Source organism: Triturus cristatus, chromosome 10 (genome assembly GCF_964204655.1).
Source record: "Triturus cristatus chromosome 10, aTriCri1.1, whole genome shotgun sequence".
In the NCBI taxonomy this organism is placed as follows: Eukaryota; Metazoa; Chordata; class Amphibia; order Caudata; family Salamandridae; genus Triturus; species Triturus cristatus.
The window spans coordinates 872,265,279-872,280,807 of NC_140593.1; the positions used below are offsets into that span (position 1 = coordinate 872,265,279).

Below are 15,529 nucleotides of genomic sequence, written 5' to 3' on the forward strand. Positions count from 1 at the left end.
TAAACAGAGCAGGATAAATGTAAATACTGCAGCCAGGGCCAGGGCCAGAAATGCCCCAACTGTGGCAGTGCTGTCTGAATCAACTAAATGTTGGTACTGTTCCTTACCCGCCATGACTGCAATTCAGCATCAACCCTTCTTGTTCCCGTATTTAAAGACTCTTTAGAAGAGTGTGAAAGACTCACCACAAGCCATCTCATCTTCCCCCTGCGGGCAGTTGGGGGTTCCATCACACACCCGCGAAATGTTGATGCACATCCTGTTTGTGCAGATGAAATGTCCGGGACAGGGAGGGATCTGTGAAGATCCTAGAAAAACAGAACACGTGAATTATTTATCAGGTTTATTTTGGAACCAACCATTCTCTCTTTTCACACCTGGGCAACTAAGGTTCCAAGATGATAAGAAGTATCTGAGTTTTAAAGACCTCCAATACCCTACTCTTCTGAAGTTCATCTCTACTGGTGGGCACAACATGCTGAGGAGAGATCTGCAAGGAGATGTGATCCAAAAACCCTCTCGCAACAATTACCACAAGTACCAGTGTTCTGTCTGGGTCATCTACTCAACTTCCAGAGGAATTCCTTCCATTATCTGACCACTCCAAACTTAACAGTTATAGGAATTTTGATTCCATTTGTCGCATAGTCCTGCTTCAGATACACCCCTCCCATCACTCTATACATTTAGTGCTCCACTACTGCCATGTGCACCAGTACCAGAGAACTCCCCAGTAAGCTCTACACTTACCACAGTTATCCATGCTCTCATCTGATTGGTCCCTGCAGTGGGGGATGCCATCACACAACTGGGAGTAGCGGATGCACTCTCCGGTCATAGTGCACTTGAACTCATCCAAGCCACAGGTTCGGTTACATTCAAACTCATCGCTGCCGTCCTGGCAGTCAGCCTCAAAGTCGCACATCCAGCCTCTAGGTGTGCACTCCCCACTCTTGCACTGGAACTCGTAGCGACCACAGTGAGGGCCTGCAAGAGCAAAAAGAACACTCTTCATCTCAAATATTAATTGGTCCCTTACACTGGACATAGCATATCATTGATTGTTGCCCTAAGTACGAACTTAACACTAAACGGTGAGTGAGTGCGTCATTCAGTCAGTCAATCAGTGACAACTCTATAGCACTTGATAATCTGTTACTGTATAACACTTGATAATCTGTTAAAATATCAATAAAAAAGAAAACAAAACTTCAAAAAGTATTTTGGGCAAAAAAGTAGCAGAGTTTGATGATAGAGAGGGGAAAATAGCATTTCTATCATTCAACTATGGCATGGAAGAGAAGAGAGTCAAATTGAAAAGAAAGCATAAACATGCATCTAAAGCTTCAGCTGAGGTACATAATAAGCAATGGCAAAGTCAACAAGTATGACTTGCATTTTGAGTCTTGAGTATGAGATAAACAATTGAAGAATTGAGTAATTTGATAATTTATTGTATGATTAATCAGCCTACTTTTGAAAATGTAAAATGGTCTTTCATGCATTTCTGTGCAAGCACTCTAGGAGGAGGAATCGTCAGCCTACTAGACAATAACATCAGGAGAGAGAGAAATATTCCTCTGGGTGAAGCGAAAACCAACTTTAGATATAATTTGAAGGATTGGTAGCATAGGTCAGGGAGGCAGTTGCACTGTCAAGTCCAACCTAAACTCACAAACAATAGTGATAATAAAACACCCTAAAAACTGTAAGTCAGTGTATGGCGAGATCTATGGGGGGACGTGTGCTGCAAAAAGAAGTAAAAACTTTCCGCCTACAAATAATGCTTTCAAAAACAGTGTATAAACAATGATATAATTAGGGTGTGTGGTTTTCATTTTAATCTGAATATAACCATTTAAACATCAGTTAAAGGAATATTTCATTTTCACTAGAAACATTTACTGCCTTGGTGCCCCCTCTGGTGTCAAAGCAGTATATGTGCACCTTTTATCTATAAGTAGTCTCATACAGTGGATACTCCCACTATGGCCTACTCATGTCATGGTAAGCCACTTTGGGCCTGATTTAGAGTTCGGCGGATTGGTTACTCTGTCACAAACATGATGGATATCCCATATGCCTCATGACAAGTGCCACTGGGCATAATGCACTTGTAATACTATGGACTGAAAATTCATCATGTTGGTGATGGGGTAACCTATCAACCGAACTGTAAATCAGGCCCTTAATATGACATTTCGACCATCCACAAGATCCCTGGACCCTCTGCTCTCCCCGACCTAATTCCACTCCTCTTTAAATTCCATATTGCTTCAGGTCATTGTCCACTGCACATTCCTGTACAGTGGCCAGCAGGTTCGCATCTAACCTGTGAGCAGGCTCTGCTCAGGACAGGAGGAACCATCATGATGTCATCAACTTTCACTGACAGAAAGATGGATCCTTCTTTACTGAAAGCTTTGATATCAAGATTGTGGCAACAAAGATCACTGCGCATATGTGTGCCTATGCATCGTACACAACTCTCCTACTTTTAGTTTTACACTGTGATGGTCTAAAAATCATGTAAAAGGAGCCACATCCCCTCATGCTGAAGGAGAGGGACTATGGGCCCGATTTGCAAAAGTAATCTGAGACAAAATCCTAACTTTAAGACTTTCGGTATTCACAAAGGGCCTTTAGGAGTAGTAAAGTTAGGATTTTGTCTCAGTTAAACTTAAGTTTGTCTTAAGTTTAACTTAAAACCAAAACTTAAGTTTAACTGAGCCAAAATTCTAACTTTACTGCTCCGAAATGCCCTTTGTGAACACAGAAAGTCGTAAAGTTAGGATTTTGTCTCAGATTACTTTTGCGAATCGGGCCCTATATCATGAACATGTTCAGCTACCAATCACAGGCTGAGAATTAGTGTATATGCCCTTTTGCTGAAACCACCCGGTCCACAGCACATACATTACCTCAGAAAAACAGTTGGTTAATATACAATCTTCAATAAGTGCAGCTCAGAAACATGAAAAGGCTGTCACTGCTCTGTATGTCCTATCATGGATTGTAGACAGCAAATTACAGTACAAACAGGAGCATAGACCCATTCTGAGCCATCATAATGAAGTAAAGAAAAGGAGAGAGGGAGAGAGAGGGAGGGAGGGAGACGGAGGAGGGAGGGAGGGAGACGGAGGAGGGAGGGAGACGGAGGAGGGAGGGAGGGGGAGAGAGGGAGGGAGGGGGAGAGAGGGGGAAAGAGAGGGAGGGAGACAGGGAGGGAGGGAGACAGAGAGGGAGGGAGATAGAGAGGGAGGGAGACAGGATGGACGGAGGACGGAGGGAGACGGAGAGAGACGGAGAGGGACGGAGAGGGAGGGAGAGGGAGAGAGAGGGAGGGAGACGGAGGAGGGAGGGAGGGAGATGGAGGAGGGAGGGAGACGGAGGAGGGAAGGAGACGGAGGAGGGAGGGAGACGGAGGAGGGAGAGAGGGGGAGACAGGGGGAGGGGGAGAGAGAGGGAGGGAGACAGAGAGAGAGGGAGACAGATGTTTTGAAAGTTTTTTTTACTCTAGCTCCGCCCCCAACTGATCCCGCCCCCACTGACTCCACCCCTACCAGTGCGGCCCTCGGCCACTAACCACACTGTAATTTTGGCCCCCGACAGAAAGTTTGTGAGTACCCCTGTTCTAAATACAGCATCGACAAGTTTAACTTTTATTCTAATTGCCTCTATGACAAAATGCAGTGTGGAACTTATGATGGTATGACACTTGGCTAAATCATACATACGTACCACAGTAATCAGCTTTAAAATGAACAAATGATACCAAAGGCATGGTAAAACAATGCAAAATAAATATCAATAATGGTGTGAACATGCATGTGGCCCAAGGTAACCTTCAGGTCCTAAAGTTTCTTAACTACCTCCACTGCCTCTTTATACATCAGCACAGTTTGCTGTCATCAAAGGCCAACAGCTAACTGTACTAATTCCTCAGCATAGTTCTCCAATATGACCTGATAGAACATGATTGGGCCTAGATCAGACTCTAATACCATATTAATTGAGCTAATGCCCAGTACTGTCCTGATATCTCAATGCAGAGAACAGGGCAGTGTGACACTGGCTTACAATGACAAAGCACCGAGCACTTCACAATACATATCCCATGTCCTAAGTTGAAAGGATTAGAGCAGCTGGGAGGTGTGCTAAATGCTCACTATTCACCTTTTGCCTACTGCAATCAAATCTAAACAAGGTGTCAATGTGACCCTGTTCATGCACATCCTGGACACCATCCTTGACATGCAGTGGGGCTGGACTGCTAGGAAGAGGACTTTTTGAGCATGGAAATGAGACTGAAAAGGTGGAAAGAAGTTACTAGTTAGAGCGCATTCAAGGAAAAGGTAGCGAGAAGTGAATTAAAATCAGAAAAGAAGTAGAAAACAATGATTTTGAGAATGAACAATGGAAGTGATGGACCTGGCCCTGTAGGCAGAGTCAAACCACAGATTTTTGTCTTCATTTCCTGACTTTATGTTTGTTGGCATTGGGACTCTCTGCACTTTTTCCCTGCTAACCAGTGGTAAGTTGCATGAGCTCTCTGCTTAAAACATGGTAAAACTGGCTTACACCAAATTGGAGGATTTAATTTACTTGTAAAGGGTACTATATGTGCCCAGGGATGGTAAATTGAATGCCACTAATGGGCCTGCAGCACTCATTGTGCCACCCACAAAAGTAGCACCTTAAAACATTTGTTTCAGGGCTGCCATTGCAGCCTGTTGTGCAGTTTTAGACTGCTACTTCGACCTTGTAAAATAAACCTTTTGTCAGGTCCCAGACTTCCTTTTTAATATTTATAAGTCACTCCTAGGGTAGGCTCTAACTGCTCCTAGAGCAGGGTGCATGGTATTCAAAAGGTAGGACATGTGTACCTAAGTTTTTCATAGCCAGGCAGTGAAAAACTCCAAAAGTAGTTATTCACTGTGGTAAGGCCTATCTCTCCCACTGACTAAAAATGGGTTACCTTATTACATTTAATGTGTGCTAGGTTTAGATTGGGAGTAGATAGAGATATGCTGTTTAGACTCAAATTCACTCTAATTTAAAATCCTCTTTAAGGGTAAGGCTAGATGATATTTCACAATTCACAAATGCCATTTTTAGAAAGTTGGCATTTTCTTGCCCCAACCATTGGTGCTTCGTGTGTCCTGGGTCACATGAATGTGAATGGTTCTGTTGTTAGGATCTGTGAATTCCTCTGAGACAGTGAGACAAAGGGGATTAGGTGTGGACAAGATGAGCGGGGTAGAGCAGCACCCTGCCCCACTTATGCATCAAATGGCTTCGCCTCCAACACACACAAAGAAACCTGACACCAGCCGTTTGTCACCCTTGACAGTTTGGTGCCTTGATAAAGGGAAGCGAAGAACCTTCCAGAAGCAGATGTGGGGGTAGAACAGGGAATCCCACCACACACAAAGGCTGTCACCAAATCTAAATATTGGACACACAGAACAGCTTTTCAGATCACTTCTGGACCTGTGGAAGACTCAAAAAAGGCCTGTCTTCTACTTAAAGGACTGCCCTGCTGCCTGAAGGACTGCCATGCTGCCTGAGAAAGGAAGATTGCACTAGCTCCTTGGACCCTGGACCACTAGGGTGACTCCAAGGGCTAGTTGGCTGGCCTCCTGTGTGAGCTACAGGGGCACTACAAGCTCCAGAGACTCCTCAACGTATCTGCCTGCTGCTGCTAGTCCCTGCTGGAGTAAATTTTAGCCCCCTAATTGGTGCCCCCCTGGTCCTGGACCCTTGGTATTGTGTTAGAGAGGGTTCCTTCCACTAAAATTTTAAACCTGGGACTTTAAACATTTTTCAGCAATAAAGGTGCATCGCCAGTGGGATTGACTTTGCTGCAGCTCCTGCTACTTTCTTCTCCACAGCAGCAAATCCTCTTCAGCAGGGCCTCCCAGCAATGGTACACAGCCTTGTGGAGCCCTCTTCAGCTACAGTCTGCAGCCTCCTCCCGCAGGGTGAAACAGAGCTCCAGAAATTCTTCTTAGTCCAAAGACAGAAATCTTCACCGGGCTTGATTGTCACAATCTCCTACTGAGCCTCTCTGTCACGACCCCATCCAACACCCAATGCTTAGTGGTCTAGCATGCAGGGCTCATGCTGCTTTATTACTATGGTGCTTTATGGCATGCTATGATATAATATAATGACTGATGTTTCCCCAGCATCCTCATGACCAATGTTTCCCCATCACCCTCATAACTGATGTTTTCCCAACACACTCATGAGTGATGTTTACCCAGCATCCTCATGTCTGATGTTTGGCAAGTAGCACCTGCCCATTCTGTAAGATCAAAGAGATTGAATTAACATGTGTTTTCTCCAAGGTTTGAGATACTTCGAGACAGACATGTTCCCCACATGCCAGACGTGATTTAGTTATATCTATTGAGCCTTCAAGTGGGTATATAAATCCCACCCAAACCTGAATCGTGGCTCGGCCTCGCTCCCTGAGGAACAGGCTTCACCCTTCCCGCTCGACTGAAGTACCCTGCCAGAACCTAGAAGTGCAAAAACTACAGTTGTTGGACAGTGAACTTTGTCACTTTGCCACTGGATTCAAGATAGCCTGGCTGATGAGGGTTATGAACCCGAAACCGGTCCCAGGATGCTTGTTTCCGGTCAAGGGTAGACATGGCTTGGCAGTTCGGGCTGGACTGTTCCCACGAGGCACAGGGTCAGACTGATTTGCATATGGCCATGTCTGAACTGGGGTGGTGGATTGAGCTAAAGAGTGATGATGGATTAAACCCAGATCAGTTGACTGGGGGTGAGTGTTTGATTTGCTCTAACGCTCCGTCCATCATCTCCTTTGGCATTGCTTTGTTTGCTCTAAGTTGGGAGGGTATCTCCAGACATGGGTCCCTTGCCCACTTTGCCACTGGATTCAAGATAGCCTGGCTAATGAGGGTTATGAACCCGGAACCGGTCCCAGGATGCTTGTTTCCGGTCCAGAGAAGACATGGCTTGGCAGTCCGGGCTGGACTGTTCCCATGAGGCACAGGGTCAGACTGATTTGCATATGGCCATGTCTGAACTGGGGTGGTGGAGTGAGCTAAAGAATGATGATGGATTAAACCCAGATCAGTTGACTGGGGGTGAGTGTTTGATTTGCTCTAACACTCCATCCATCATCCCCTTTGGTATCGCTTAGAACCTAGAAGTGCTCCAGTCTCCAGTCAAGTCCATCCAAACCTGTTGTTCCCGTAGCATCAGCTTCCTTGATGTCTTCCTCTTCATTCCCTCCTGCACTGCTACTCTGGGCCCCCTGTGACTCCCTGAGTCAAAGCCTTGAGATCATCTTCAAACTTCAGTCAAGTGGAAAAACTAGGCTAAGTAATTGATATCAGGTCAGTGCACACTAGACCTCCTATAGTAGTGAGCAGAACCGAGTATTACAATCTTCAAAGACTATAGACTTTTCCTCCATGTCCTCTCTGGGATTCACTCCAGTACTTTTTGTGTGTTTATCCTCCGGACCCTTCCTAAAACCTTGGTGCTAGAACTGTCACAGCGCAACAACTAAAGACTTTAGCTCTGTGTTTCTCTAATGAACAGTAGTTCCAAGAGAAAGAACTTCAGGGTCTTTGATATATGGATCAACTTGTACCCCCACCATGGGTTCCAAGTGTATCCTTAAGAGTGCAAGTAACTCCAACCTTTATTCAGGAAAAAGCATTCTGAAGTATAAGAGAACATTAATAAATGGAGTTCTGAGAATTCTAAAGAAAAATATGCTCCACTTCATGTACTTGCCAAACATTATTGGTGACAATTACCAACCAAAAGCTCGATCTTTCCTTGATTCTTACCCAACATACCCAGTCCATCAGAGACACAGTCATCGATTGAGATTTTCTCTACCCAAGCACTACTGCCATATCAGAAGCATAGGAACATCACAGTGGCACAGCCTTCCAATGCACATGCCCCAATTCTTGCTGATTCTCCTGCAACCCAACTAAGCTTTCAAGGGTCCAGACCAACCTTGACAATCACTAACGCAACAACACTAGGCATGTAGAGGCACGTGCCTGATGAGTGAATAGCTCAACTGAACTATGCGGAGCTTTTAATTGGAGGCACAAACCTGACTTGTGACTGTCTCTGCGACAACCATACACGTATTTCAGTGGTAACAACTTGCTCTGTGACTGAAGAGGTGATGTTACCTTGGCAGAGCCAGTCCCAGTCAAGACCTGGGACCCCTGAAACAATGGCACTTCTTCAGTCACATGTCAGACATACGACTTCGAAAGGTTAGATGGCCAAATGCCTGATTCGAGTCCGTTTCTAAACACAAATAAATTAATGGGCTTTCAAGGAAGATCTTCATTGTGACCAACTTCGCTGAGCTCTACCAGAATTTTAGAAACATATTTTTCGGTCAGAGGTGCAAGGCTGTTGATTTCACTTCTTGGCAATCGAGAGAAAATCACATAGTTTCCTTTGCAAAAATAATTCAATATGCTAAAAAAAACACAACATTACACATAATTATGCAAATTTCTAGTATCAGTCTTTTGCAGTTTTTTAGTGCAAGATACATCCTTGTGACTTTTTTGGTACAAGGATGCATTTCATCCTATACAAAAGTGTACAAAAGACTCAATTAGGCAACATGGTGTTATGGCCCAATGCCAGGCATTTCACATAACAATTGTAACGTGAAATGCCAAAAATAAAGCAAGATCACATCTGAGTAAATTAGATTTCACCCCAGTCATTGAACATTGCCACCATGTTCACGCAAACATCACCACTGCTGTGTTTTAGTGCAAAATCCAGATGGTGATAACAGAGCTGACAGGCAGCCACTGTTCAATAAATACAACTCCTCTTGCTACCAAGATTCAAATGACAGAAACACAATCAGAAGACCTGTCTTGTACGAAACTAGAAAAAGCGACTAGGAGAAAGTCAGATATTATCACTGTAATCAATAATAGTTCAGAAGTTCTAGTGAGATTGTGAGAGGGGAGCATGGTACAGACAATGAGTGAAGAGGAAGCACAACAAACAGTGAGGGCAATGAGTGATGGAGAAGTATGGTGTAGACAATGACTTTGGGCCATATGTAGGTAGGCTGTGTTTTGCGATTCTCTAATTGCAATTTTAGGGAATCGCAATTAGAGAATAGCAAAACGCTATGTAGGTAGGATTAGCAATTTTTTTTGCGAATCCCACCTATTCCTTATTTGCGATTCTCTAATTGAGAATCGCAAATAAGGAATACCTTGCCATTCATTCCTATGGGCTTAAAGGCCCATAGGAATGAATAGGAAGACATTCTCAATTTGCGATTCTCAATTAGAGAATCGCAAATTGAGAATGCAATTTCAAGGTTGCAAGGGTGTCAATAGGACACCCTGTTGCACCCCTGTAATGAGCATGGGTGCACATGTGGCGCACATACATGCCCTAAGGGCATGTATGTGTGCCACATGGCACTTTGAATAATGCAAAAAACTGCATTATTAAAGGAAATCGCAAATTACCATCAACCTGAAGTTGGTGGTAATTTGAGATTCCTTAAGCCAAAATAGCACAACTTGGGTGCTTTCTACATTGCATTTAAGGAATCGCTATTTGGGATTCCTTAAATGCATTTGCAAAATAAGGAATCGCAAATTTTGCGATTCCTTATTTTGCATGTGGGTTGTTGTTCCCTACATAGCATACTGCCCAAATTGCGATCGCAAACGCTGAAATTCTGCGAATTTCAGCATTTGCGATCGCAATGTGCCTTTCTACATATGGCCCTTTGTGTGAAGCATATCAAACAGTGAGTGAGATGAGTGAGGGAGAAGCACGGCATAGACGATGACTTTGGGGAAGCACATCAAACAGTGCGTGAGATTAGTGAGGAAGAAGCACAGCGTAGACAAAGACTTTGGGGAAGCACATCAAACAGTGAGTGAGATGAGTGAGGGAGAAGCACGGCACAGACAAAGACTTTGGGGAAGTACATCAAACAGTGAGTGAGATGAGTGTGGGAGAAGCACGGCGTAGACAATGAGTGAAGAAGAAGAAGCACATCAAACAGTGAGTGGGATGAGTGAGGTAGAAGCACGGCACAGACAATGACTTTGGGGAAGCACATTGCACAGTGAGTGAGATGAGTGAGGAAGAAGCACGGCGTAGACTATGACTTTGGGGAAGAACATCAAACAGTGAGTGAGATGAGTGAGGGAGAAGCACGGCACAGACAATGACTTTGGGGAAGCACATTACACAGCGAGTGAGATGAGTGAGGAAGAAGCACGGCGTAGACGATGACTTTGGGAAAGAACATCAAACAGTGAGTGAGATGAGTGAGGGAGAAGCACGGCACAGACAATGACTTTGGGGAAGCACATCAAACAGTGAGTGGAACGAGTGAAGGAGAAGCACAGTGTAGGCAACAAGAGTGAGAAGAAAACACAGCAAACACTGAGTGAGGTGAGTGATGGAAAAGTACGGCACAGATAATAAGTTGAGAAGAAGTACTGTGCAGTGAATGAGTGGGGAAGAACCAGAGGATGAAGTGGGCAGGATCTACTGGGAACAATAGACCCTGGCTGCTTGTGACAGGTGGCAACTTCCAATAGGCTGAAAGAGCCTCAACCTCCCCCTTCTTTGTAGGACTTTAGTCAGGGCTGATGCAGCTTCCAGGACACACACAATCCTTAAGCTGATGTGTGCAGGACTGCGCTGGAAATGAGGCCTTAATGGCAGCCTCCTAAAGAATACTTTGCAGTTTATCCACAAATTGAGGTGCATGAAACGTATGGAAACAGTGTTAAAGTAGTTAATCAGATAAGCATTCTATTATGTTATGAAAACTCAGTTGGTTAATGCAATCACTGCAGATGTCTGTGTGTGTAACCAGTCACAGAACTGATATCTGATTGGTGCACTGGGGAACACTGACATGAATATTTGTAGTGCCAGGAGGTCCCATCCTGCAACTGAAAACACTGTGAATATGCAAGACTTTATATAAAAATGTTATTACACACAATATAGGGTAGGCTGCCTTAAAATGTACAAAAAGAATTGGGCAGGAAGTCGACAGATAACGGAATAGGTATAATTAAATATATAATACCTATTACATCCATCGACCCCCCCCCCGCGCCCCGCCTTACCGCGCCTACCTGTGCCAGCCGCCTCTGCTTACATTACCGCTCACAAAGAATAAATATACAAAATGGCAGGGTTGGATGGGAATGAAGGAAAATGGCGCTCAAGCGTGTGCACTAAGGGTATCACTATGCGAAAGTAAGTTTAGGTGCTGCCAGGTCAGGGATACCAACCCAAAGGATCCCTGCGATTAAGTGGGAGAACCCACTTGAATAAATAGCAAACAAAGTCCTGCGCACGCAATCAGGGTAACGCTATTGATAGCATATAAAACGAAATGAACAATACTCAGAGACTCTGGTTTCTTGAAAGAAAAACATCAACATCAATGACATTTCTTAGAGTGGTGTTCTTTATATGTACCAAAGTCTGACCAATACATGGTGCAAGAACATTCAGCCGACACGTGTTTCGTCACACGTGTTTCGTCACACTGTGTTTAGCTATGACTCTTCAGGGCTGAGAAGGACATGGAAACAAAGAAAAATTCTTTAGAAGATAAATCATAAATGTTAAAGCAAAAAAAAGAAACACATGGGTTCACATGGTCTGGTACTTAACAAGTACAGTTAAGTGACAAAATCAAACGAAAGCGACAAGAGCAGTGTGCCACTTGTGACAGGAGAAGAAAACCACCCTATGTGTTGGGGTGGATGTGACTGTTCAACAAAAGAGAAAGATCATGGACCATGCGGAGTGCTCGTGGATGAGGAAGGTAACATCTGGTGTTGAAATACAGTAAAGAAGATGGAAAACGTGGGGAAGGAAAAGTCAACCTCGCGTCACTGGGTAATGTGAGTCCGAACCGTAAATGATACTCATCTCACTTTAGTATCATTTACGGTTCGGACTCACATTACCCAGTGACGCGAGGTTGACTTTTCCTTCCCCACGTTTTCCATCTTCTTTACTGTATTTCAACACCAGATGTTACCTTCCTCATCCACGAGCACTCCGCATGGTCCATGATCTTTCTCTTTTGTTGAACAGTCACATCCACCCCAACACATAGGGTGGTTTTCTTCTCCTGTCACAAGTGGCACACTGCTCTTGTCGCTTTCGTTTGATTTTGTCACTTAACTGTACTTGTTAAGTACCAGACCATGTGAACCCATGTGTTTCTTTTTTTTGCTTTAACATTTATGATTTATCTTCTAAAGAATTTTTCTTTGTTTCCATGTCCTTCTCAGCCCTGAAGAGTCATAGCTAAACACAGTGTGACGAAACACGTGTCGGCTGAATGTTCTTGCACCATGTATTGGTCAGACTTTGTTACATATAAAGAACACCACTCTAAGAAATGTCATTGATGTTGATGTTTTTCTTTCAAGAAACCAGAGTCTCTGAGTATTGTTCATTTCGTTTTATATGCTATCAATAGCGTTACCCTGATTGCGTGCGCAGGACTTTGTTTGCCACAAAGAATAAATGTTTGTCACCATGAAGCCTCAAATAACCTCACCAATTAAAGCCATATAAGGGCTCCCAAGAAGCCTTTAGGTTTGCCTAATAACCGATTGCACACATTAACATTTCTTTCAGGGAGCTGGAGCCCAGGCGATAAGACTGGTTTCATCTTTCCCTCTCTTCCCCTCCCTTTGCTGCAAAAAATAGGAGTCCCCGCCCTTCCTTTTCAGCCAGAGGCACCCGAAGGCTGGCATTATCCTTTATGATATATTTTTGCTACAAGTACCAAAACTGTTATTTTAAACTTTGAAAAGATTGGTCATGTCGTTCCCAATAAATCTCATGCACTTCAGCCACTCACGCGATCCAAAAGCCGTTTACAAGTTTAGCAGAGTCCTTGTTTCTTTTCCATTACTTCTCATGCCTCATGGTGTCACACTGTCTGCTTAGTCAGCCCACTTGCAAGAGGCCCATAAAAGAAATGCCCCTCCCCCCCCACCGGAAACTGTGCGGAGCGGACTTCCAGTGCATCCGAAATCACTGGGTTTGGGAACAAGGATTCCATAATTTACCAACTGGAAAATCCAGCGGGTAAAGGCTACATTGCAGCCCAGACTAGACTATTTCCATAACCCTTGCCCAAGCCTCAGACAAGGCACTCTGGGGCGCTACAAGCAAAATATTGGCTGGTAAATTCACACAGTAATTCCCCATTCCACATGGTTAGGTCTCGCGAGCCAAAGGCTCGAAGAGACATTTTATATCTGGGCTTTTCAAAGTGCTGCCGTGGCCTAAAGCTACAGTGCATGTGCGCGGGCGCGCCGCGCTTACTTTCACTTTCACGGCCGCACGCCCGCTTTCATCGCGATCACTTTCAATTTCGCGGCCGCACGGCCGCTTTGCTGCGCAGACCCAGCCTCCTCTGCCGGCACACCCACAACTGGCAACATTACTAGCGCTTGTTAGGTCTCGCCTGACCCAGCGCATGCGCTGGTCTGGCGAGACTTATTGAGAGGGCTCCAAAAAGTGCTACCAGGCCAGCCTAGAGCCACAGTGCATGTGCGCGCGAGCGCGCGCCATGCTTTTCCGTGATTACTTTCACTTTTGCGGCCGCTTTGATGTTTGATCGCGATTGCGATCACTTTCACTTTCGCGGCTGCAGGACCGCTTTGCATAGCCAATAGGTCTCGCTTTTGGCACCTTATAAGTATTTAGTTATGCAACTGTTGCATGGCTAAACACTTATAAGGTCCCAAAGGCGAGACCTATTGGCTATGCCAATGCTTGTTTTTTTGTTGTAATCGTACAGTACTGGTGCGCTGTTACCACATGGTACTGGTTAATTACTAGTGCGGAGTTTGCCCCAGGCCTTTGCAAAATTTAAATTACACTGGTGTAATTAGTGTAATTTCGGGAATTTCACATTAGCTTGTTGCACGAAAATTATGCCATTACGCTACTCGGAATATTTGCACGCCATTCGCAGCAAAAAAAGTTACCACAAAAGCGCAATTCCCAGGAAATATTTACTGCAAGCACAGGAACAACGGGAAGCACGTGAACAGTAGTTCAAATTCGTCCTATTGCCAAATATTGACACAAGGATGTATTTCCCGCTAAAATATAGAATGAAAAGATGGATTTGTATTTAACACAATTACACACAACATGACATCGTTTTGGCAAAATGCTAAATTCCATGAATTTCTCAGCCCTCTAAAGTGCACCCCTTCAGTACTCTGCAGCTTGTAATCGGGGCCTTGCTAGGCTACTTAAGGGTGCCTCGGTATAGATTAACAGGGATGAGAGGCCCAGTAATAGCATCCTACCACATCTCCAAATACAAAGCAGGGGTACTTCATCATACTTTAACAAGACAGAGGAGGCAAGATTCCCTCTGCATAGAACAGAGTAAGGGAGTGATACTGTATTTATTGTATTGTCATTTGTATAGCACTTTTCTAACCCATGAGAAGCCCAAAGTGCAGATAGGGCACACAAGTTGGTTTATTTTCTTTTCTTAGTGCTATGATCCTATTCATAATATCAGGCACTATTTACATGGAAACTGAACGAAAAGATCTAGGTAGGTAGGTAGAGAACAATGCCCATAGATTAAGCTGAGGTTTTACCAGAGGTTGTGTTGCTGGCTGGTAGAATCCTGGAGGAAGGCGGGCCACTGGTTACTCCATGGGGTGGTGGCGTCAGGCATTGCTCATCCAGGCCATCTGCACAGTCTGCCACTCCATCACACACCTGCTCTCTACCAATGCAAACACCATCGGTGCAGGGCACCTGCCCTGGGGCACACAGATGCAAACCTACACAAGAGAACAATCAACCCAGACATAAGTCTAGTGCCAACCACATATAGGCAACTCTGTACACGTGCAATATAGCACTATACATGTTTCAGTATGACATTAAATCAAGTTGCAATTTCATTTTTATTGAAATTTATGGTAGAAATTCATTGTTGAAATTATTTTTCAAAACTTGTTAAAATTCACTTCAAATTTTACATCCACAGTCATTTTTTCTCTATTAGGATAGCTAACATTCCTAATGAGTTATCAATTCTATATACACACTTGAAAATAGAAGCATTATTCGAGATTAGCATTAGGCTGCTGATTTCTTGCAAAACAACACATTAACAGGCACATGCATCAAGAAAAGCTTTTGCGAGTCCTTAATTGCGAATATTAAGGAATCGCAATTAAGGACTCGCAAAAGCCTATGCATGTAGGAATCGCTATTAAAATAGCGATTCCTTAACATTCATTAATTGCGACTCACAAACTGCGAGTCGCAATTAATGAATGGCTTCCCAATTATTCCTATGGGCCTCCAGGCCCATAGGAATGCATTGGAGATTGCGGGAGCAATTTGCGAGTACCAGTAGGTACTCGCAAATTGCTCCCGCAATTTCTAGGGTGCAAGGGTGTCAAAATGACACCCTATTGCACCC

General features: G+C 44.2%; 1 protein-coding gene across 1 annotated transcript in view; it reads right to left on the reverse strand.

The window, feature by feature from the left end:
* LOC146796142 (SCO-spondin-like) overlaps window positions 1-15,529 on the reverse strand; it is a 1,481,201-nt gene that overhangs the window by 1,255,132 nt on the left and 210,540 nt on the right. Inside the window, exons 29-32 of the mRNA XM_085631266.1 lie at window positions 14,691-14,879; window positions 14,558-14,572; window positions 751-987; window positions 186-308 (exon numbers count right to left, since the gene is read on the reverse strand). Coding sequence (XP_085487392.1) covers window positions 186-308; window positions 751-987; window positions 14,558-14,572; window positions 14,691-14,879 — 564 coding nt within the window. The remainder of the gene's footprint in view (window positions 1-185; window positions 309-750; window positions 988-14,557; window positions 14,573-14,690; window positions 14,880-15,529) is intronic.